General features: G+C 42.9%; 1 protein-coding gene across 1 annotated transcript in view; it reads right to left on the reverse strand.

Moving 5' to 3' along the window:
- The window catches only part of GMDS (GDP-mannose 4,6-dehydratase), a 407,496-nt gene extending 389,421 nt beyond the window's left edge, over window positions 1-18,075 (reverse strand). Inside the window, exon 1 of the mRNA XM_064705379.1 lies at window positions 17,691-18,075. Within this exon, the coding sequence (XP_064561449.1) occupies window positions 17,691-17,810 (120 nt within the window). The 5' untranslated portion in view covers window positions 17,811-18,075. The remainder of the gene's footprint in view (window positions 1-17,690) is intronic.
- Window positions 18,076-22,733: the final 4,658 nt, after the last annotated feature.

The following is a 22,733-nucleotide window of genomic DNA, read 5'->3' on the forward strand; positions in this document are numbered from 1 at the left end:
ATCCAGATGAACAAGATACATGTAAAAGTTACATAGGTAACATTCAGCAAATGACTTGAAATTTTCTTTCCAGAAGATAAGCACAATTTTCTGCTGGAACAGAAACCTTATCACTTCCTGAAACTACACTCAGATGCAATAGTCCCACAGCTCCTCATGGGTGGAAGAAGTATGCAGACCTCTGCACATCTGGACCTTCTAAATCGTTAATAGAAAGAATCAAATCGTTGTTGGCTAACTTTGTGTCTTTTTTAAGCATGCAAAAAGTCAAGTCTGGGAATAAACTGGCAATTTCACAAGTCTCAGAGTAGCACAGATAGAAATACCATTAATTGCTTTGCTCATTGCCCAGCACTACATCACTGCATATCACTCCAGCTGTGACACAGTGGAACTCTGTCTAGAGAGACACATACTTCACAACTTCATATCTGGACAAATACTGCCCATTGAGGAGTTCTCCTCCCCTCCCACTCAACTGAAAAGCTGACATCAGCTGTGAAGGTAGCCATCAGTTTCTCTGAGAGCTTGGAAAGGGGGATACACAGGGAAATGATGGCAGCCACAGCTGCTCGATGACAGTGCTTCGGGAAACAAGTTCCCTAATAACCAAAACCCAAGAGCACAGGACCTGGGCAGCTAATTTCCATGAAAAACAGATAACATCCAAACTAGAAAAGACACAGTGGGAGAAAAGATCTAAAGAAAAAGGGGGGGAAAAGCTTATATACTGGAGGGACAACATTATTTGCTGCTTAAAAACACAACCTTTCACGTGTGATAAAAAGTTCAGGTCTTGGCACGACCAGATCTTTTCTGCAAGCACAGCCATGCATTTGCAGCTTGTTGGAAAGTGCACTCTTCCAGGTAATGTCTTCAGTCAGACTAAGGTGTGCAGTCACTCTTTGAAAGCCTGCTTTCAAACCAAGGAATGAACAGAGCAAAGACAGTGACTCTAGGCAAGTGACTTCTTCCAAATCACAAAAAAGCATAAGGAGGCCTGAAAAACATAAGGACTGTTACAACAAAGTTTGTGTATATGGCATCCTCTCTTAAGGACTAGGAAAGATTAGGGGTTTTATTGGATAAAAAGTAACAAGAAAGTTATCAAGTTATTACTTTATTTCTCCCCTTATTAAAAAAACTCTTCCCTTTTGATATCTCCTTCACACAAAGGGCTCATCATCCTTTCCAAGGCAGCCCAGACAGACCCACTGCCTCCATCCTGCAGGCAGAAAAGTTTGCTGTGCCACTGCAGCACAGCCCTGCATGCAGGTGGGGAAGGGGGAGAGCAGTACAGTGCTGCTGCACCATCAGCCTTACAGGGAACAGGAGCATAACCTCCACTGGGTGTCTGTGCTGCATCATGCTGCAGGGAAAAAAGAAAAATCAAGACAGAAAAATGGAGAGTACACTCTGCTAATTTTCACATCAACATGAAATAAAGTTCAACAAATGGAGAACAGCAATTATGGGATTTTGGGTCGCAAGCCTCCTGTCCCTAGCAGGAAAAGATGGGAAACAGTGCCCCAGTCCTGTTCCAAGCAGTGCTCTGCCTGCAGATTTGGGATTTTCTTTTTTTCCCTATGCCATTAGGCCCTCTCCATTGATGACAATTTCTCACCTTGATTCTTCACACACACAAAGTTTATTTTCCCATCACAAACAAAACTGATAAAAGTTTCCATGCCCATCTCATGCTTCACTGCATTTAAGAGTTTCCAGTGAAGGAGGAAAGAGCATAGACCCAACTTACTCCACTTCAAGCTCCACTCTCAAGAGGTCTGGACGCTCAACAAGGTCCTCTCACAGCTGTTATTGAAAGTGATTAAGAAAGTGACACAAAGCACCTTTTGTCTATACAAAAGCTCCTTACTTACTAAAACACTCACTACAAAGCTCAGCCACCACTGTTCATGCTTTGTCATGAGGAATTCATAGGAAATAGCTTAAAAGTGGAATCCTAAAAACAGTCAAGTACAGCTGAGGTACTGAGAATGATGATCAAATCAGGGTAACAAAGCAATCTAGGAATCAAGCCAGAATTTAATGACACCAATCCAGAACGGCTGATGCAGAGCAGCAATATTTATTTTAAGGCAGCTTGTCATGTTTCACCTTTAACCATTACTTCAGGAGTATCAAATTTATACTCAGCACACTGCAAACACCTAGAATAAGCAATTCACTTATTTCAACCTGTAAACAAGCTTTCCTGAAAAGTACTTCTCTTGTTCATGAACAACACACAGTTTCACTCTTGCATGCTTCCACTGAAAGCGAATACATGGTCTTCCTACCTGTATCCTCCATTCCCACTGCCCATTCCATAGATTCCTGCTATTTTCCTCAGTGCACCTGTGTGGCCAACCAAGGTCACCTACATCTGAAGGCCAAACAAAAAGCCCTGAAAGGTTTTCAGCTGGAGCAAGTTTTAGGAGTCCTCATCTTTTCCTAGGTCTTAGTTCATTAGCAACCTTCAGCATTGAACACACATAATCTTCCTTTCCTGCCCTAGACAGACGATGCAAAACCACCTCTCATGAGCTGAGGATTTAATTTGTTTGACTTGACAGCAGCAACACTGCCAGACCATCGAAACAAACAAAACTAGAGGTAGGAGAACCAGAAGCCTTTACCTTTATAATTTCTCCTCCTCAGTCTCTAGTCCCCTCACCACCTCCCCAGCATTTCCGCTGGATTAGTCAGCCTTTTACCTCATAACTAACAAACTAAGTGTGACTAAATGTATTAACAAGATAGCAACATGTTAGTTCTGCAAGGCTGGTCTCCTTGCTAATTATGCCATTCCTCCTACAAAATCTCTTAAAAATCAAATAAGAACTTCCAGCTAAATCCAGATCAGGTTCTTCACTACCTAAACTATTTAAAAATGCAGCTATATACACACATGCATACTACAGTATCTGATATCATTTTGAAATCCGTATCAAAGCATTATCAATTAGGCATAAACCTCATATGCATTTTTCCAAATGTTAACAAGCTCAGGTAGAGGCCAGGGAGAAAGAAGTGTGTCAGTACCACACCATGTCTGCTAGCCATGTTTCAACAGCAGTCCCAGAGAGGTTATAACTGGAGTTGAACACTGACTTGTTTGTTTTATAGATGCCAGGAGCCACACACAGAAAATTGCTCACTTCTGAAACAAATTACTCCCAGTCAGTTTCTCCAGAGGTCAAGATAATTATGTCCTGGTGTATTATTGCATTCACCAGCACTACCTGGTAGAGGCAGCGTGCCAGCCCTCAGCTGCTTTAGAATGAGGCTCAGTGATAAGTGTACAAGGGAAGAACAGCTTTTACAGTTCACTCCACAGAGGGTGTTTCTCCAAGCTGTCTGCAGAGTGACTATAGCCACCTAAGCTGTTCCAGATTCACCTTCTGCACAGTCACTCCTTTGTCCTCCCATCCCCACCTCACACACCAGACCCAAAGGGGAGCAACAGAAAGCCCTGCAAAGGGGAGCTCTGTCTTCCATCATCTGCTCTGCTAAAAGCACGAGACATCCCCATGTACACCCAGCAAGAACAGGGGAAAGACTTTACTACTGTACACAGTTTCCCTTGCTGGGATCTCAAACAGAAGCACACCAGCTTTTCTTCACAACTTTGCTACACCTGGTGTTTCCTCAAAGAGAGCAATACTGCAGCTACACCTCCTAGACTGTCCTGCCAGTCCAGCACAAGGGCAGAGCAGTAAAACAGAGATCCATGTTTTTCCAAAACTGACAACATCAGAAAAAGTGGGGCTGCCCACTGACACAGCCAAGCCAGTTTCTCCCTGCTTTTCTCCCAAACACAGGGCTGCACTTGAAAAATCAAAAATAATGAACATTTTCAACATATGGATTTTTATGACCAAAAACCTCAAAAGGAAAAAAGAGTCAAAAGGTCTCTCTTCAAAAATTAATCCTGGAATTAACGTGATTCATTCGAAAACTTACCAAGTGTTGTCTTGTAAGAATTATTATGCATGAACACCTGTAAGGAACCAGCTATTAATAGTACCAATGAAACTGTCACACAAAAACAAAGAAGTGCTACTTGTGGCCCTGTGATTAAGGCTGTGTCAGCAGTTTGGTTTTCATGACTTTAACACCCAGATGTAAAAACAGCCTTCAGTAGAGGCAAGCTTATTGAGCCAGTATCCACAGGAGCACAGTTTCTGCTTCCACTGGGTGAAACACAAGGGTCAACTATGTTTTAATACATGGTCTTCAAATAGTAAGATCTAGAATCTGCAAATTGTTTTGGGAAACAATCATGGCCAAACAGGACTACACCTTGAAAGACAGTTTGATAAATACTGCAAGACAGAAACTTGGTAGAGCACAAGAAACAGAGAAATTAGAATTTGTGATGTTCTGTTTTGGCATACATTCTTCAAGAATTAAAGGCATTCCAAAGAAATTGCCTGCTAATGCACATTTCATAGCTATAGATCTTCATAACTTGGCCACCTTTTGCTTAAACAGAGAACGGCATTAACAGATTTATGTTTCAAAAGGCACCATTTGAGATTCTTCAAGCAAGCAATCCATAACCAAATAAGCAACGATTAGCCCTGTGCATGCACAAAATTAAAAGCCCCACTTATGCTGACACAAGACCCACATCTGACCCAAACAAGCAGGAAAAATGCAGTATTTCAAACACACCTTAGGGGATGTATTACTCAGGGTCCTGCAATAAAATAGCATCTTCTTAAACAAAAAACAGAGTTAAACCCTAAACAGAATGTGACCACAACCCAAAAGAAACTTCTTCTCAGTGTGTTTTGATGTTTCAGGCACTGTCAGCACCCTTAATTTTATTCTATTTTGCTATTAAGTTTAAATTATAAAAAACATTACAGATTAGCTTAGAAGGCTAATACCCTTGAATGCCTCAGTATGGAAGAGCAGTGATGTGTCTTAGTTGCAATAATAAAATAATTTAATTAAACACTGAATTTTAAAAGTCTGATTCTCACACACATTCGTATACAAACTATGAGCTTGTTTCCTCCATAAGCATAAAGACAAAGGCAATACAGTCCTGCTGTAAAGATAGAAACAAAGTTGTTTTTCATCCCAATCTTTCCCATATTTTTTCTCTTTATCCCACATTATAACAAAGCCTTCTTATTGAGAAAATCAGAAGAACACATGGAACTTGAAACACTTAAACACAATACATCTGACAAATTGTGTAGATTTATAAACTTTCCCCTTCTTTATCTTTCCCTCAATCCCAAACATATGAGAGGGAAAGCTCAACACACAAAGTCAAATAATTAGCAAATACCACTCTCATAAGTTCAAATTATTTCTTAGTGAAAGCAATTGAAAAAAAATTAATTTTCAAAACCACCAGCACTGAACTGATCTGGATGAAAGAGGGGACACTTCACTCAGCTTACTGAATGGCTCACAAGATCACAGACCCTTACTAGGAATGTGGGGTTTTACTTCCTTCAAAAGAATCGCTCTTAATTGGCTTTTCATCACTCTTTCCATTTTCTTACCATCCAGGGCTATGAACTGGCCCTATCCTGCCCTTCAACACGCAGAGGCAATACAGCAGCTGCCAGCATTTGTGAGTAAACACAAGGAGGTTTTACAAGGGGAAGATGGACAGTCACTTACACAGCCAAGTACCGCAGTCTCCACGAACCAATAACCAACCCTCCAAAATTGTTTGGAAGCAAAACCACTCAATTTCTGCCTGGAAACTTGGTTTAACATCAAAGTCACAATACACACATGAAAGCAACATAAGACATTACTAAGATCAGACAAAGTAAAAAATGAAACACACTGGTCAATCCCTCAAAACACAAAGAGGATCAGAAACAAAGAGGCTGTGCAGCTGATGCTCAGGAGGCAAGCAGGGATTTGGAAGCACTGATCCTCTTCAGATTAACTCCAAAGCAGCAACCTTACAGAACCTGTAAAATTTCTCAGACCCCATATCTTTAGTTGCATATAAACACATTTACTGCACAACATGCTTTTTTTACTAGAAGACACAATTCCAGTAATCAAATTCTATCATCTTTGTTTATCCTGTAAAGTGCTTTCTATAAAATAAATGCTTCCTCATTTCAAGATGAGGTGCTACCCAGGACAATAAGAGCCTAAGTCCCATCAGGCAGCCACCCTAAGCACTTTCACACTCAGCAGAGCTGCTAGGGAAGGCAGGTGCTGTGAATTGTATTGGCTATAAGCCCAAGCAGGCACCTGCACTTGCTTAAAAAAGCCTGGGCTCTCACTCACTGAAACAGCTGCCTAGAAAACCTGCTCAGGTGTTAAACAGTTAAGCAAGAAGGTTCCCAGCTAAGATGACAGAATCCATCACCAGCAACACCTGCTTGTATAAAGAAAATTAATTGGATTCGACTAATTAGTGGAAGTTCACTGTCACATTTTGAAGTCACACCAAGTAATTCTGAGAAACTCAGCCCACATAACCAGGATCAAGGGTAAGCTCTTTGTCCACCACTGTGGTGGTGGTTACACAGCTTGGTACTTCTTACACAGCTTCCCCATCAGTTAATGTATTTCAAAGTCATGTGCACATTCTTATTTCCTGTTTTACACACATTCATGTCTTCTAAAAATAACTTAAACCACCAATTTGGAGTTCTCCCAATTTATCAAAATGAAAACCATGGCATCATTAAGGAATTTCTGTTGTCTTGAATTTGCTTTCAACTTGCCAAGTCTGTGTGGCACCTGTCTTTAACTGATCAAGACAGAAGACAGATGTGAGATCCTTGAATATGATGAAAATCAAGAGTTTACATGTGACAAAGCTGAATTGCACTCAAAGAAATTAGCAATCAGTATTTTCCCATTGGAGCTACTCTGCAATTTTAAGAATAATCTGATCTCTCCTAATTTTTAAACAAGTAAAGCTACAGTCAATGAAATTATTTGAAATTCTAGCCAGACTTCACAAATCAAAAATGGCAGCATAATAATGCATTTCTACTAAGATGGCTTCTATACATTATTAAAGAGTGATCCAGCATAAATAGAGTGTGAAAACATAATGATAACACCTACCAAAGAAAATACAGCAAGTGTAATTTTGGAGACACAGTCAGTCTTAACATTCTTATTTTATTCTTGAATAATGAAAACCTCTCAAATTAGTAAAAAATTCTCTTCTCACTGAAAAATGCAGAAAAAGGACCTAAACAATTACACTATATATTCAACTATAAAGTGCTGCAATAAGAACAACATAAAAACATTTAACATATATCAGGTGACCACAAGAAATTAAACACACAAAACAAAACCACACAGTTACAACTCTTCAGTCTCGGATCAGCTGCAGGCATGACTGTTTTCCCAAAATGGACTAGTAAGGGCATAAAGCAAAGTTTAACTCTTAGTCTTTGTAACTTCCTTGCCTTCACACATCAGAATAATTCTCCAACTTTATTTTGCCATCAAAAATAAAATTACATATTTTACTGAGCCTGCAGATCTACAACCACAGAGTCAGTCCCCACTGCTTTTTCAAAGACCAGCGAGATTCTGGAACATCTTCCAGTATAATTTCAAACACTGAGGGCAACAAAACCTTTTGTTTTGTTTGTAAAACCACTTTTTAGCCTAGAGGCTGTGAAAGTCTGCTCACAAAGCCCAGGCTTGGGCTTCAGCAGAGCAATGCTTGACCAATAGCAGTCAAATCAGCACCACGAAGAAGCTTCTCAGCTGCACCTTTTTAAGTATTCCCATGGAGCAGAAAGACCTCAAAGAGATACCTAAAAGTTGGAAGAGTACAGTATTTTGCATGCAGGCTTGAAGAGTTCTGTATCCCTTTCACACTGTTTATCTTGTAGTATTTTAATAGTATTTCACTTCAGAGGCAAACAGCATGCTAAGTTTTGGCAGGAATACATTGACAGACTATTACTGTGTAATCGTGGAAAGAATTACACTGACATCAAAACCACAATTATTTAGTTGTATGAAATCCAGACAGCATACCCAGAAATTTCAGCTTTCAAAACCAAATGCGCTCCACAGTAATGTTTATGCTCTTAGAGAGGATATCAGTGCTAAAAAAAAGCAGGGACTACAATCAGCAGCCAAAGGTATGGTGTCTGTTTCTTATTCTTTCAACAGAGAAATATCAATTAAGAGGAAGTTATGGGTCATCACCAGCCTTACTGATGAAGCCACCCATTGCTAATGCATCTGAAGAGATTCTTCATGGACCAAGCAAATGCCAGGGGAAAAAAAATAAAATAACCACACTCCTGACAGCATGCCTGCAATTTGACAAATAGCAACCTTAAGAGTCAGATATTGCTACTCAGTTCCAGAATAGCACCAGCAGAAGCTTACAGTAAGACTCAGAGTAACAGTCAGAGAGGACTGAAACATACAAAACTAGAAACATGATACTCAGAAAAAAAAAAAGAAAAAAAAAGATGTATAGGAGCAGTCAGAAGTATTTCCTTCTTGGCTTTGTGTTTTATTTTCTGCAATACATATATACCAATCTATACACCTTGGGAAAGGCTTATCTCCATTCATAAAGCAGTAAATATCTTCAAGGTACTTCTGGCACAGCTTCAGACATCCTAGGATACAAATAAAAAAACTGTCTACTGTTTTCTAAACTGGGGGTTGGGTGGTTTAAGGCTTCCTTTGCAGTATGGTGACATGCTACATCAGACTGCCTCTGGATACACAGGAACAGTTACCATTTACCTGAGGCATAAGCAAGAGCCAAGAGGCACCTCTTGAACAGCTGTGCAGGTGTCAGATTTGCAGCAGAAACAAGGCATCTTCTCATTACAGCAAAATCATTCACCTAGACACTTAACACGGTATATTTTTTTCCTTCTGCATTAGAATTCACCACACAGGCTGTAGGAATTCTTTGAGAAGAATTTCCAAGCAGCAGAAACATTCCCTAAAATTTGACTACATCTTCCTATACTTAGTGGTTAGCCAGATTTTTCTAGAACAAGCATAATTTTTCCTGTTATTTCAAAGGTGTTCAAGCTTGGCAAAAGCAGCACAAGCTGGTTTATCTACTTGGATACTCCTTGAAAAAAGCCAAGATCTATGGCATTCCATATCCAAGGTAAGCACCTCTTTGCAGCTGACATACCTGTTGGACCAGTGTAGTTAGCTGAGCACTGTAATGAAGTAGCTGACAATATCACAGGTAAGTTTGACTGCACAATGCCAATGTACCATTATTCATCAAACGGGTTGTCTCAGGGTACACGGTATCTAATGCCTTCAATGGCACTTATCACTGAACTAACTGCAACCATATCAAAGCCAATGGATGTGTTTTTACACTTACTTTACTTACTGTCAAATGACACTGAGTTACAAGGAAAAATTTATATTTCCCATTAAAAAAAAAGAAAATAATGAGACTTTAACAAGAAATACTCCTGAAGAAGGAAGCCTGCCTTGGTTATAATGATTTGTGTGTATTTGTGACTAAATTAAAATTGTTACAACATTCAAGTTGCATATGAGGAAGTTCAGTTGCTTAACACATGTGAAAAGCACAGGTGACAAAAGATAAGCCAGTTCAGATCAATTTGTTTGGCAGGCTTTACAAAAGCTTCATTGTGGATTTCTGTTGTAAAGCCTGTGAACACACTCAAAAGGAACAAGCCATAAGGCCTTTCAGTAATAGGAACAGGAAACTTGAGAGAATTCCACTCTTTCACCTCACCTTCTATGGTTTTGCTTAATTGAAAGATTTGGACACAACTGCATCCTCCAGATCACATACATACAACCCAAAGGAATTCCTTAGCTGAGGGTCTGAAAAAACAATCAGTGGGTTCATATGAAAGAGGCAGGAGGTGACAAAAATATTAAAGAGAAAGAAAATCTTTTTATTTTGCTCACTTGGCTAAAAAGCAACCAAAGCAGCAAGATGAAATTTAGAGCAAGAGAGAACATACACCTGTGAAAGAGGAAGCTGGACATCAACCACACTGCCACCTTGTTCTTGCATCGTCATCCACCCAGAGCTTCAAGGAAGCCGTGCTTTCCAAAATAAGCCTGAGCTGTGCCGTGACAGTGTAGGAGAAACTGAGCTGACAAGCTTGTAAGAACAGTCACTTAATCAGGACTCTACTCCAGACCCAGAAGTCTGAAGAAGTTGGGATAAGGTTGCTAAGAATTGCCAAGAGAAAGAAAGTACTTCCTGCCTCGCAGACTGAATGAAAGCAGAGGCAAGTGCAAAGAAACCCAGCCTTGGTACTCCTCAAAGACAAGGTGTCTTGTCTTGAGCAACAGGAAGCACCACTAGGATGAACACCAGTATCACAACTGCACTGAAAAGCCTTTTATTCAACCTTTTATTTATTATTTATACGGATCACAGTGGTAGCTTTTGATGTGTTTCTCACACAGGCCATCAGCAGGTTCAAGTACTCCATTTCTCCTTGCCCTTCTGCATAGCTATCTATTTTCTAAGAAAGCGACTCCCTGGTGCAGAAAGCTCAACAGACAAAAGGATCTGAAAGAGATAATCAGAGGGGAAAAAAAAAGAGCAAAATTTAGTGGTAGAAGATCAAGTCACATGGAAAAGATTTTTACAAGGGTTCTCTATTCAGATTGGATTGGCTGTAGGTATATGGAGAAGTGGAGGCTTTAGCTCTTTAAAATTTTAGGAAATAAAGAACTACAGGTTCTGTCTATGCCAGCAGTCACCAGTCTTAATTAAATTTAAAAATCCCAAAAAGAAGCTGCATGCTGCTGGCAATGGGGTATTCTGTTCTCCTGGACTGTCAGTCCAGGCAGTAGTGTCAAATAGCCCCCTAACCACAGCATCAGGTGTCATGAGAAATGTTGCCTGGAGGAAGTCATCTTCCCAAACTCTATTTGGTCACCATGTGCAGATCTGTTTCATACCTCAGCACCATTAACATGAACTTCAGCATTTTCTTTTTCCTGGAACACTTTCATTATTTTACCTACGTTCACAGCAGATACACATCACAGCATACAGTACCTTATGATTCACTTGCTGTTCTCAACGTTTTTCAATCCACATCCTGCATACATCATGTTCAAACACAAGGAATCAGACTGCCTGCACTGGTCCTCGAATTCAAAGGCTGCTAGCTGAGCCAGGCTACCAGAACTTCCCTCTCCAGTATACAACTAAAGAACAGACTTCACTGGCAGTCACAAACACTGAGCAAAGCTGTGCAAAGGTAGGAAGAAAAAAAGGAAGTTAATACATCAAGGCACACATTAACTAATCCTGTATCAGTTACACATTTTATTGTGAATATCTCCTAGGTAACTTATGTTCAAATGCCATCACTAACTGCATTATTCTGAAAGGCAATGGAATACAGATGGGCTACCCCAGGCAGGCACAGAGAGCAACCAAAGTCCTGGACTCCCAGTCCTAGAAGAAGACAAAAGCCCTGCACATGCTGGTGTAGAGTATAAACGATACGAAAGAGTAAAGCACTGAACCATGTATTTATAGATGGCTATTACTGCACAAGTGGAATCAGTCTATCTAGTAGCCCTCTTCTTTCCAAAAGGGAGTCAAGGCAATCAAAAGTCAGGCATCTTTGTACAAATAGGGTCTCTGTTTTCAGAAAATATTCTAGTCTTCCATTTCAGTATTTGTTATGCTACTTTACACAGTAAAATACCTTTTTCTCAAGAGTTTGGGGACACAATCAATAGCAGCACTCCTCACCTATACCCTGTAAAGGGAAAATACCTGTAATTATATTTTAGGAAAGCTTAGTTTCATGGCAGAGCCACTATTCATTTGCTGCAAATTATTTTCAACAAGCCCCTTATGCCATCTTGTCACAAACTGGAGGTGGTTCCTCTTCCAGTCCTGTGGAGTGGTCATAATATCATACAACCTTCTTATATTGAAAGGGACTTCTGTGCAGTTCAAGATCCCTGCTGAAGACAGGGTCAAAAAGTGCAACATGTTCAATTTGGTTTGGGTACCTCCAGGGACAGACACTCAACTTCTATAGTCAGTTTCTTCTGTGCCTGACACCCTCATCATTGAAAACAAACCAATCCAAAAAAAGCCATCTCAAAAAAACACATACCCTCCCAAGTTTAAAAGAAGTTTCTTGTGTTTAGGTTTGTGGCCAAAATCAGTGTTCCTACATCTCTGCATCCTCAAACTACGATAAGGATGTTCAATGCACGCAAAATCCTCACTCAAGACAACTCTTGGCTACTTAGAGACAGAAGCTGAAACAGACTACTTGGCTTCACACAAGACGATATTTGTTTAAATGAACAGGCAGCAATACTAATATTTAGCTTTACTCAGAAACTAAGACTATTTGTTTTAATGAAATGGCAGCAATGCTAATATTTACCTTTAGCCAGTTTCAGCAAAGATTATCCTCCTATTTCAATGTGAAAAACCAATCCCTCCGATTTTATCCTTCTGGCAAACCAACATCCTGTCTCTGCTACAGTAGGCTCTAATGTTTCTCTACCTGTGTTTTTCAGATATACACGTTCTCCAGTGACACAGATTCCCACCTCACAGTTTGATGACAATACTGAAAGAAGCTTTCATAAATATTGTTTAACTGTTTTCTCTACTACTCTTCTCCAAGCAACATTTATTTTATTTTAGCCACAGAGTATCAAAGAGTTTTATGGTATATGACTCTATACTAGCTATTCTTTCAGGGGTTGTTTTTAATACTAAGTAATGACTCATGTTCTGTTATTACTGTACTTTGCCCCATTGAGCCTGTCTAGCTCAGTTTCATCTCAACAGCCAAATTTTTAAAAAACCAAACAACTTGATCTCAATTTACAACAGCAAATCTTGCTTTCTCAGTATCTTTTTTCCCCCCCTCTCTTGATACAGTTAACCTTTTTCCAACTGTGAACTGTAACTGTGGCATGAAACTTGCAGTACACGTGTACAAGGGTTTCTGTGTTAGAGGAATAGCAAAGGCTGTAAGCAACTGAACTTTCGATGCAAAAGACAGAGGCAGATCCAACTCTTTAAGCTCTCTTCAGGCTTGGTTGAAAGTTCTGAGGTTGCTGCCTTAAGTTTTGCCAAATGGAAGCTGAATTTGACAGAACTGCAGGCAAAGGAGCAGAGGCTGGGGCTAGCACTGCTGCTGTAAGAATTCTCCCAAGGCAGAGACACAACTGCTCCCTTCACACTCCGTTTGCAATAGCCTCAGGGCAGGCACTGACACTGAGCTCATGGCTTCATACTAAACTGAGCTTTGAAGTGCCTGCTGAACCATCGTGGTCTACCTTGCTGCCTCTCCTAGAAAAGCGCCAGATGCACATAGATATTATTTACTGCTCATAATCCAGAGGCCAAGTGGGAAAATTAGAAACATCAACATACAACCTCATAGTTAGGCTCAGAGAGGTTATTTCTTGGTACTTTTCCAAGAAGTCAAATATCGAAATACTTCTACGAGCATCAGTATGATAACGACAATCAGACTGACTGCAGTGCAATCACACATTCTGAATAGATATTTAAGTGCAATTTTAACAGATATTTAGTCACAAGCTCTAGAAAACAACACTTTAAAAGTGTACTGCTTTAGCAGCTTCCTGGTATAAGCAACATGCCATGTTTGCAGAACTAGAATTACACTGTTAGTAATACCAGTATTTGATTCAAAACTTCAATTTTTACAGAGTAACTCTTCAAGTTATCAAGGTTTGAAAAGTCCACCACATTTATTTTTCATTGTGAAAGCACTCTTAGACATAGTCAAGTTGTTTGAATTTTTTTTAAGTATTTTAACCTAAACACATACCATAGGCCTGTTTAATTTAAAATATTTCTCTTTAAATGAAGAAAAAAGTGCTATGCATTACTCACAAGTAGTCTACCAGCAGACCAATACCTACATGACACTTCAGAAATGTTTCATCCATCTAACCACAGCAACTGCCTCACTCTGGAAGTCATTTCAGCAAAACAGTGAGATGTGGTTCGTCTCACTGCTGTGGTGTGAGAAAGATAAGAGAAATCTCAATACTGCAAAAGGAGCATATAACACCACTGCCTACATGCTTAGAGTCTCTTATCAGCAATGCAAGTGCTGGAGTGATACTGATTTCACCATAACTCCAAGGGCAAATGCAGAATTTGTAGAGGTTGATACATATGCTTTGATTAATAGAAACTAAGGTTTATCCCTTGGAGCCAGAATGCCATTTAAGTCCTGATCATAAAATTATGAAATTTGCTCTCCTTTGCGGCTTCATCATGCATGCAGCAAACTCTTCCTGTTATTTGGCCAGAGGTCAAACTCACCTTATCAGTAACCCATTCACCCACATACCTGCCCTCTAAATGTCTTCTATCTAGACGAAAAGTAAGTCACCAGAACTGATTTCATTAATGGGCGAAGTTAAGCTGGCAAATGGCATGTGCCCCCAGCCTCTCACTAAACAGAAGAACTTGTGCAGACAGCCCATCCCTCTCTGGCATGCTGTAAAGTCTCATGAACCCCATTAAAAGTCCCTTAATCAGAAGTTTCAGTTGTGCCACATCTCTATGCCACGTTTCAGTTAACAGCTGCATCATCAGTCAGTTGTGCCATTATCAAAGTATAACCTCTGAGCTCAACTCTCTCTCCATCCTAGAAAGAAACCCCCAGCTTTTGTCAGTGGAAAAGTGAAAAATCCACATGTTCATTTTACACAGAAGTTCTGAAAAACAATGAGTTGTCTGATTCCAGCACTATGATTAAGCACACTTGCTGTGCCATCATCTCAACTCAGGAAGGGCTGTTACAGCTCAAGCAGCACCTCACCTGGCCCAAGAGTACTCTAACAACAAAAGCCTGATCCACAACTGCCCAAAACTGTCATGGCCCATATCCAGCTCAATGCTTATCTTTCATCCATCCTTATGTGCCAGGCCCTACAGGGCATTACTTCAGCAAACACTCTCAGAGAACAGTGGCCGCACACAAACAAAAGCAGGTTCCTTATACAATACAAGTATGGCAGCTTGCTTTTTGCTGTAGCAGAAAGGGCACAGTTTAAATATGGGGAGTTTACCATCCAATTCTGTTCTATACCACCTTCAGTCTGAAGAGATCCAAGCCTTTATCTCCCACCTTGAAAGAGCATCAGTTAAAGGAAGAATTTGAAACAGGCCAATAATCTTTACCACAGTTGATAAAATAATTGCCTGGGAGAGACAAAGCCTGAGCTCTAGCTTCCACTTCAGCATATTTGTACATTTTACGTATGGTAACTAAGTTTAAAAACACATTGCACTCTTTCTTCAGATGCAAGTCTCCCTTTCTCACACAGGAAAAAAATCCAAGTCCCCCATTTCAGGGTAAGCCTCTTCAAAGAGGGGTAAGGAACAAGTAGTATGGTGATGTTCTTTAAAACTCATCTAAGAAAATAGATGGACCAGGAATCCTGGCAGCAGATCTCAGAATTATGGAGAACTACACAGCCCCAACAAAGGCCTTTCCAAGCTCTGGTTCTCCACATGTTCCAATGTTCCAATGTGGAGAACCAGAGCTTGGAAAGGCCTTTGTTGGGGCTGTGTAGTTCTCCATAATTCTGAGATCTGCTGCCAGATTCCTGGTCCATCTATTTTAGCCTATCAAAAGTTAAGCTAAGAACTTAACAGGAAGCTGCTTTGGAAACAAAGTAATATAGAGAACACAGTACTGAAAGAACCATGGTGTTGTAGCTACAGGCCTCTAACTTACTATCTTTGATGAAGGGAAACGCACTTCTGCCAACAACCTGGAAGACTTTTCACACAGCACCAAAGGAGTCCTTGGGAAAGCTCTGACAGTGCTCTTGCTAGAAATAAACATCAAGCAGAAGTGTTAGTACATAGAGATCACTAGTCTTTCCTTTTCATAAACATAGTTACATCTCCTTGTCAGACAGCCCCTTGGAGGGTTCTCCCCAGACTGTTCTTGGCAGACAGCTGCTAACCCATGAGGAGAGTGCGGACCAAAAAGTGTGGCAAGAACACACAGGACCAGGCATAATGAGGTGAAACACAAGCAGCAGGTGAATGTTCAAAGCACAGTGCAGGTTCCCTCAGACAGCAGATGAAAAACTAGTCTCTGGATTTACTCCCTCACAAAGAACCCACTGGTTCTTCCACTATAAAATAAAAAGAGAGACAGCACTGACTGTCTCAGAGTAAAAGAGCAACATGTTTGTTTTGACATGTACTTTTTCACACTGCTCATGGACTTCTCAACAATCCACACCAGCACCTCACAGTGGATCTGCAAACATACCAGGACAAGTCACAGTTGAAGGGGAAGAAGTTCTTCCATGTATGAGCCTGTCACTAACTAAATGCAAGCCATAAAGAAAAAATGCTGTTCCACTGGGATTCTAAAATGAGCCTTAATGGCTACTATACATTACTTACTTAACAAGTTATACCAATCACAGGAGATACACCCTCCAAGCAGAAGTCATTCAGTACCAGTATGTTCCTGGAGATATGCAATGTGAAAGGAGAGCAAATTTTCCCAGGTAGTGGGAGGTATCTACATTGCAAATAAGATGTTCCTCAAATATGAGTAAGCATGTCCAGGACAACTTTTCATTTAGCACCCACTTGCCAGCAAAGACAGAGCAATGCAGATCTCTGTGTGCACAAACAGTCCAACCAACTATCCCAGCTGCCTACTGGAAGTGCAGCAGCAAAAGCCACAAACTGCACACATCAACCCTCCTGCACACCTCACCAGGTTAAAACTCACCACCATCACATCTTTTCTCATCATGCAGAAGTTGCTCCAAGGGAGACTGTGATTTCTTTCTCTTTCCATGCCATCTTTCTCCTGCACCTTCTGCTCAAAGCACCAGGACTCAGAGCATCATTATCCCTATGAGTAATATAGCCAAAAAAATTGAAGACTGCAATGAACGTACACAAACACGAAACAGGTGGCCTGGGGAAACACTTTTGTCATCCATTCAGGTTTCAGGATAAAGCAGGTACTGTCTGTACATGCATGGCTGGCCAGTGTGTCACACTGGCAAGTGACAAGCACCCCTCCTGAGTGATAAGCCTGATCAGGTTGCAGCCAACGCTGGCTGCCTCACACCTGCACTGGTGCCTTCCCCACTGCAGACCTCAGGATGAAGAGTCCCAACACTGGCTCCTTGTACTGTCTTTCCTAGGTGCTGCTCCTTTTTCAGCGATGCTCACTTCACACCTCATCCCTGCACAGGCTTAGCTGATTTCTCAGGAATTCCTGGTACAGACTACCATAAGACAGTCCAGACACGAGACAAAAAAAGGCATTGCGCCCCATCTCGCTCACACCAGCAGAGGAACACTGCAGACCCCCGGGCAGACAAGCCCTACCCACGAGGCGGTCTGTCCGGCTCTGACCCAGCCGGGGCTGTCAGAGGGAGCTCCAGCCCGGCGCAGAACCGGCGGCACCAGCGGGGAAGGGCAGCGGGCACCGGGCTGGGAAGGCACCCGCGGGGACGTACCCCGGGGCCCGGGGGCGAAGGCGCCGGCAGACCCACGCCGAGCCCTCGGTCGCCCCCCTCCCACGCCCGGCCCCGGCAGTCACGGCCGCCGGCGGGCGCCTCGGGGCGGCTCCTTCCCTTCCCATCCCTTCCCATCCCCTCTCCCTCCGCCGCCCTCCGGCAGGGCACACGAACGAGGGGAGCCCCGCCGGTACCTGCCCGGTGATGCCGGTGATCAGAGCCACCTTCCTGCCGTTCATCTCCTCGCCGTCGTCTCCCGGTGCAGCGGTGGCGGCGCAGCCACACGCCTCCTCCTGTGCCGCGGGCTGTGCCATCCTCCCGGCGGCGGGCGCGTCCCAGGTGCGGAGGTATCCCGGGGCGGAGGCGCGGCCGCCGGGGCGAGGCTCCCGGCGCTGGGGGCGGGCACAGAGAGGAGGATGCCTGCCGGCACCCGGGGTTACCTGCGCTGCCCCGGCCGCCGCCGCCGCGGCATTTCCGCGCTCCCGCCCTGCCCGCCCGCGCTCCCGCCCCGCCCCGCCCCGCCCGCGGCGGCCGCAGGTGCAGCCCCCCGCAGGCGCGCTCCCGCAGCACGGTCCGGGAGCGCGCCCCGCGCTCGGCACCGCTCCCGCCGCACGGCCCGAGCCCGTAGCCAATCAGGAGCCCCGGCGCTTCCCGAAAGGGGCGGGACATGTGCCGGGGCAGAAAGCTGGGGCGGGGATTGGCTGAGAGCGGGCGGGGAGGGGCGTGGCCGGAGGAGGAGGAGGAGGAGAAGGAGATGGAGGAAGAAGAGGAGGAGGAAGAAGAGGAGGGGGAGCGAGGCTGCCCGACTTCCTGACCGCGTGTCGGGCCGGAGGATGCGCCGGCGGTGCTGCGTGAGGCGGCGGGGCCGGGCCACAGCGCCCCCCGTGGCGCGGAGGAGTCACCGAGGCACGGCCGCGGGGGCCGCGCCGGAGGTGCCCAGCCTTCCCACTCTGGAAACGCTTGGCTACAAACGGACCAAAGGCGTCTGGAAAAGGCGATTTCAGCAAGTGTTTCTTCTTCTGATGAGGCAGTGGACAAGCACGGCTTTCATCCAGGCAGCAGATCGCTGTATGTGCAAGGAAGAAAGTGCCTGCCCGTGGTTTGCTGTTACTCCATGATTTCTCATCTGTTCCTTCAATGCATGCTTGGATGATGGGACCTCTGCATATGCAAATGACCATTGTACTGTTAATTTTTCTATTATTGTGCTACATGATCAAAAAATGTTCAATGTCATTGAAAACCCATAGTATATTAAAAAAAAAAAAAAAAAAAAAACTAAAAACCAAAATCCTGAGTCTAGGACTATAATGCCCTTCAAATGGAACTGTACTCTCAAATTGTGAATACTTTCTTGCATGCTGCTCCCCGCTTTCTCGGTTTAAATTCCCTTCTTGCAGCCTCATGGTTTGTGATGCCATGGGGAATTTGTATTATGTCACGGTTACATAGTTGCAGGATGTCATCCCAGTTATACCATTTCTGCCTCCTGTTTCTGAAGCCTCTTCTCGACAAGCACATGCAGTTTTATCAAGTTGGCAACATCAGCTACTACTTGTGCAAAATGACTTAATCCCACTAAGTGCTTGCTTTATGGATGTACAGTCTCGGATTCAGAGAGGAGGGGCACTCCACATGAGCCCCACCATCTCCGTTTTAAAATGACACAGGAAAATCAAAGGATATCAAATTCTGAGTTTCAGAATTCTGTATACCAGAAATAAGGCACAAACCTTTATTTGAAAACCTAGGATTTGAGATTAGAGGGAGTTAGGAGCGAGTTTTCTTTCTTTATTTATTTACATACATTTTTGTTCACTCTCCTGTTAGGTCTGAGCTTCATAGAGCAGTGTAAGAGCTACAGCCTTAAAAATGGTCCCTTATGTGGCCAGATAAGCTTGTTATTTCTGGCTTTCTTTGGCAGTCCATTCATTGGCTTACCTTTTTTCTTCTTCTGCTCAAAAAACTGGTGAGTCAGGCTGACAGGGTAAGTCCTGAAGCTGTGATAGAGGAGCCCCCATCCCTGGGGCCCATGTGTGCATTTAAGAGCCTTTTCTTGATTATTTTCTCCAAACAGTATTTTTCCTACCCAGTTACCCAGTGTCCCACAGGAACTGTTTTTCACATGTAGCATTTTCCATTTCCCAAAAACACTCCACTGAGGGGGGAAGCTGGTTCACACCTTTCATACCTTGACTGACTAATTGAGTGTATCAGCTGACTGATGACCTTTAGCTTTGGTTTTACTCTCAGGTGACAGGCACCTCCTGCTCTTCCTCTATTCAGAGCAGTAGATCTCCTTCCTGCTGCCCTCCTGAGGGATGCAGAACAGAAGAGTCTGCAATCTGTGTCACTTCTGTAAGGTCAGCATCCCAGCAAGGCTTTGCTGAGAACACTTTACCAGGGTCCATACTTGTATTTTTGGCCAATAGTAGTACTAGAAACAGGCAAGTGAAACCAGACAAGGTGCAGCCCAGTTCAGGTTCCAGCTGACTGAAACTAAAAAGAAAAAGAAAGAAAAAAAAGCCAAAAAAGCCCCCTTTAACTTGTTTCAATTTCTGTCCCATTTATAAGTCTGGCAGTAGTAGTTACAGACACAGTTAGCCAGCTACCATAATCCTACTAGGTCTGCCCCTGGCATGCACAGGCACATTCCAGGTTTAATGCACAAAGACTGTTCTGTCACCAAAGTCTTCCAAAGTACATTTACAGAAGAGACTGAAGGCTCAATTGTGGCCCAGGTACTAGATTTTACCTAAGTTGCTTGGGTGTTGACAGCAATTTATGTCAGACTGCAGCTGAAAACTGGACCAGCAGCCCCCAGGGATTCCAGGATTGATATTCACTCTGAGTGCTAGGCTGCACTGATGTCTCCTTGCTGCCTCCAGCACCTGCACCATGGCATGTGCTACCTTACTTAGGGTTTTGTCTGCCCACCCCATAATCACTTTCTCACACGTCCGTGTGGACCCCGCTCTGGCTCCTAAAACTGGCAAGGCCCCACGGAAAGAGGAGACAGCAGGCTGATGCACATCTGCACCTCCAGCCCCCTTGGATCCTTGGAAGAGGAGATGCTTGTGTGAGCGTGGGTGTTCAGTAAAAGTTTTACACCCAGTGTGTAAATAGTCTGACAAAGTCTCAGGAGACACAAAGAACAGTATGTGCAGCATTACCTTTAAAGCTGCCTCTCCAAAAACTGGGGGGAAAGAGATAGGACAGATGTGAAGAAATTTACTTGGTACTGGTAGATGAAAACAGGTATCTCAGGGAAAGAAGGGTGGAGAGCTCAGCTAATTGAAGTTGAGCTGGCTAAACCAGGAAATAATGTAAAATGAGCAAAGAAGAAGGAGAGAGGGAAAACTGGAGAGGAAATAGATGCCATTTAGAGTAAGGAGGAAGGGGGTAGTAGGAGAAAAGGACTGAAGTGTGTTAGATTGCAAAAAAAATCACCTTAAATGTTAAGGAAAAGTGAAAAGGGAGGAGAACATCTATATACTGAAATATTATTGCACTTCAATACCACATATATTGCAGTCCTGATGATCTCAATGGTTAAATGGGGCTGTGACGACATTGCCTTTGAAATTTGGAAAGGTAACTATGTGTGGTTTAAGATGTCTTGCAAATCAGTTGTAAGTTCTTGCAGGAAGTAAGTAGACTTACTTCAGAAGTAGAAATAGCTGATTTAAAATGCTGGCTTTATTCACTGTAGGACAAAAGTATCCCTAATTTTATTACAATAATAGCATAAATTTTATTACAATAATGGCATAATTTGTGCTAGAGCTGTGGTAGAAGTTGACACGATACCACTGCATCCTGTTCTAAGGAGGAGTTAGAAGTTGTCATTGGACTGAGTGGAGCCCTCTTTCTCTGCATCAATCAGTGCCACAAAGGGGAAAACTGACTGGTTTTTTTTTTTTGGGGGTTCTTCTGAATGATCCTCATCCAATAGCTTAAGCAATTTGTGCATTATGGTGCTGTGAACTCCATTAAGTCAGTGTCCATGGATCACAGAAGAATGCTGACTCCAAAACATTTTACCTTGCTTATCTGCAGATACCAAATGCTTTGGATCCTATATCCAGCTGTGAAGTCCATGGTGGCATCTAGGGATTGTTCACAGCTCCACCAGGGCTGGTTGGGGAGTGCAGAAAAGGAGCCAGTGGAGGATGGGTAGCTCATCCAAGTGCACTGTCCTTTCAGAGGAGCTTTTGTTTTATACAGGCGGGCAAGCAAGGGAGGCCCAGGAAAAGGTACTGTTATAAATAATCAAATTATAAGTAGCCAAATTATAAAAAAATTCGACAAAGATTTATTAAGTCAATCAACAAAAAATAGAAAATTTCACAATCCCACGGCCAAGTCAGCGTCAGCCCCAGGAGCAGCCTCTAGGTGACCCTGGGTACTTGCTGACAGAGAGACAGCGTTTCCCCTAAGGTGCACATCGAGTGCTTCCAGCAACCTGCTTATATACAGTTTATGCTGCCTGAGGCAGAGATGACCACATAATTCCTTGTTTCTCTTAGCATGTAAAGTTGGGTCCATAAATGTGCAAAAGCAGACAAAGAAAGTGTCCAAATCCCAAACAAGTGTCTGATTGCCTAGGAGGAAGGGCTTTTCACATGTAGTAGGTGATGCCATCTCTTGAGCAGAACAGATTCCATCAAATCCAGGCGCAGACCCTCGTGGGCTTCCTGAGATGCCCCGTTGATCATCACCCAGGAAATTCAAGGTGATGTCTTCCAGGTGCAGAGAAAATCCATTCAGATGGCTCCATCTTGTCTCCTGCATCTGATACCGAGTCTGAGCCTGTCTGGGAACTGGTTAACATGTGAATACCTCTAGCCCTGACAAAGACAATTGCAGACACTGTGGCTCAGGGCTACTCTGTTCATATGAGAACAGGGTTTTGATTTTATCTTAACTCGTCAGGGAACCAGTTATAATGTGAATGACTTCTTGTTCCTGGATGGGGTGGTTTCACAAGCATGGATTCAAACTTTACTAATATTTTATACCTACATATGTCTATTTTTATAGCATGAATTATCTTCACTACATATAACAGTACTGTAGAAATAACTTCTTTTTCTGCTTTGTTGTTTTAAAGTAATGGCAGCTAATAGTTGTATTCATGGACCTCACAGAGCTAGGGAGTGTGGAAAATGTGCAAAAGAAGAGAAGGGTGAGTCCAGGGGAGATCCATCACAATGTGAAAGAAAGTGCAGATGTTG

Source organism: Zonotrichia leucophrys, chromosome 2 (assembly GCF_028769735.1).
Source record: "Zonotrichia leucophrys gambelii isolate GWCS_2022_RI chromosome 2, RI_Zleu_2.0, whole genome shotgun sequence".
In the NCBI taxonomy this organism is placed as follows: Eukaryota; Metazoa; Chordata; class Aves; order Passeriformes; family Passerellidae; genus Zonotrichia; species Zonotrichia leucophrys.